The sequence below is a fragment of the Physella acuta genome, unplaced genomic scaffold (genome assembly GCF_028476545.2).
Source record: "Physella acuta isolate Inbredline_101_S28 unplaced genomic scaffold, ASM2847654v3 ptg000373l, whole genome shotgun sequence".
Lineage (NCBI taxonomy): Eukaryota > Metazoa > Mollusca > Gastropoda > Physidae > Physella > Physella acuta.
The window spans coordinates 88,722-91,098 of NW_026731892.1; the positions used below are offsets into that span (position 1 = coordinate 88,722).

Below are 2,377 nucleotides of genomic sequence, written 5' to 3' on the forward strand. Positions count from 1 at the left end.
ATGTCGCCTCAAATGACCGCCAGACACGCAGCGCCCCGCCCTGATACACCGGCCTGTTTGGTTCCACTGCCACACGTCATTTCCGGTCTGTGCTGACCATCAAAGTAGGAGGAAGCGGACTACAGGGAGATAATGCACGCATTGTTTTCAAGCACAGGAGAGTTCCACATGAGTAGGTTCAGCTCGTCATTCGCTGTGACAGGTAGATGGGGGATAACTCGGGGTGACTCGAGGACATAGCTCGTGTTTGCTTTCAATATTTGAACTACAATATCAGAGCTAAACATTGTACTTCAACTCACTAAAACTACAATATCAGAGCTAAACTTTGTATTTCAACTCACCAAAACAACAATATCAGGTGCCAATGTTAATTTTAGAAGGTACCAATGTTAAATTCACACATGTGCTCATGTTAACTTCACACAGGTGACAATAAATGTTTATGAGGCTTTTCTTTCTTCAAGTAGTTTTCAACTTGTCTACATCTTGTTCCTGCAGGATCTCTAGCATCTAGTACTTGGACAATCACATCAGAAGAATCAATAACCTTGTATAATTCATTCCATATTCTCTTAGAAGTTCCAGCTTTAAACACAATTTCCAACTGTTCACTTTTCACCCCATCCTCTTGGGGCACCAATGTACTCTGACTTTCTTCCCACTTCTGAAGGTCAGTTTCTGCATTTTTTACCATTTCATCAAGATCATAAGTAGAAAGTGTAGGCTTCTTCCTAGTTGCTTTCTTACCAAACACCTGTTCAAAGGGTTCACGATCCAAAAGTCTTGGAGATGGTGCCGCTTTTGGAGTGTAACTCAGTAAAGTTACAGGGTTCTTGGTTGGGTTCATTACAACTTTATATGGGTCAGCTTTTATTTTATTAATCGCTTCATTGAAGGCCTGCAAGGCATTTTGTGTAACAACGCTTGTGTTACCAAACCACTTTCTGTTAGGCTCTACCCTAGCCATGGTGCCAGATTTGAGGGTTGACTGAAAAGGCGCAGGTTGAACTATTCTACCAGAACGATCTCTCTTTGGCTTGAAGTTTTTATACATCTTCAACCGATTGATAGTAGACCTGTCTCTCATCCCTGCTGATGTCTTGGGACGATCAGGATTTAGACTGTGATTCGCCTTATTGGACGTTTCCCTTTCTAAAGCTCTGTCTTCCCTTTCAATTGCATCAGCTATCTTCTTTTCAACCCATTTAGCCTTTTCTGCCCCAGTGTACCCTAACGAATCAGCCAACTCAATGAATTTGGCATAGTCCTCCATCTTATTGGTCCAAGAAAAGTTATTCAGTTACTAAAATGTCAACAATACTAAATCTAGATCTAATCCCGTACTTTACGGTGCGGAGCACCGCTCACTTCTGACACCAAAATGTCACGGCCCTTTTGTATGACTGGGTTCATGGCACGAACTAAAGGCAAATACAAACCACATTATTGGTGATTTTACAGTCTTTTATTGATATCAGATATATAGCAGCTACCCTACTAGAACCACGACTTCAGTTTCATCATCTCCTCGCGCTCTCTCTACCTCTCTCTGCTTCCTTTCCTTAGCGCATGCGCACACCCATCCTATATTTTATATTCATATCGCCTTTTTTAGATACATACTCGAAACATACATTCATCTACATGTAACTGTTACATTAACTTTACAAGGTGCCAATGTTAACTTTACACATGTGCCAATGTTAACTTTACACAGGTGCGAATGTTAACTTTACACAGGTGCGAATGTTAACTTCACACAGGTGCGAATGTTAACTTTACACAGGTGCGAATGTTAACTTCACATGGGTGCCCATGTTAACTTCACACAGGTGCCAATGTTAACTTTACACAGGTGACAATGTTAACTTCACACATGTGCCAATGTTAACTTCACACAGGTGCCAATGTTAACTTTACACAGGTGCGAATGTTAACTTCACATGGGTGCCCATGTTAACTTTACACAGGTGCCAATGTTAACTTTACACAGGTGACAATGTTAACTTTACAAGGTGACAATGTTAAATTTACACAGGTGACAATGTTAACTTTACACAGGTGCCAATGTTAACTTTACAAGGTGCCCATGTTAACTTCACACAGGTGCCAATGTTAACTTTACAAGGTGCCAATGTTAACTTCACACAGGTGCCAATATTAACTACACAGGTGCCAATGTTAACTTTACACATGTGACAACCCTTTCTTCACAGTGAGACGTGACTATATTTTACAAATGTTTTTATTTCTTTAATTTTATTGTTACACTTAACAGCTCTATGTTGAAACATAAAAAATACAAAAATCTAACTAGTTGACAAATGGTCCGGCTACGAGCAGGAAACATGGCAACGCTTTCAGTAATAGTGTT

General features: G+C 40.3%; 1 protein-coding gene across 1 annotated transcript; it reads right to left on the reverse strand.

Moving 5' to 3' along the window:
- Positions 1 to 421: 421 nt before the first annotated feature.
- LOC131941779 (nucleolar GTP-binding protein 2-like) lies at positions 422 to 1,276 on the reverse strand. The gene has a single exon (XM_059301283.1). The coding sequence runs from the start codon at positions 1,274 to 1,276 to the stop codon at positions 422 to 424; it is 855 nt and encodes a 284-aa protein (XP_059157266.1).
- Between the last annotated feature and the right edge of the window lie 1,101 nt (positions 1,277 to 2,377).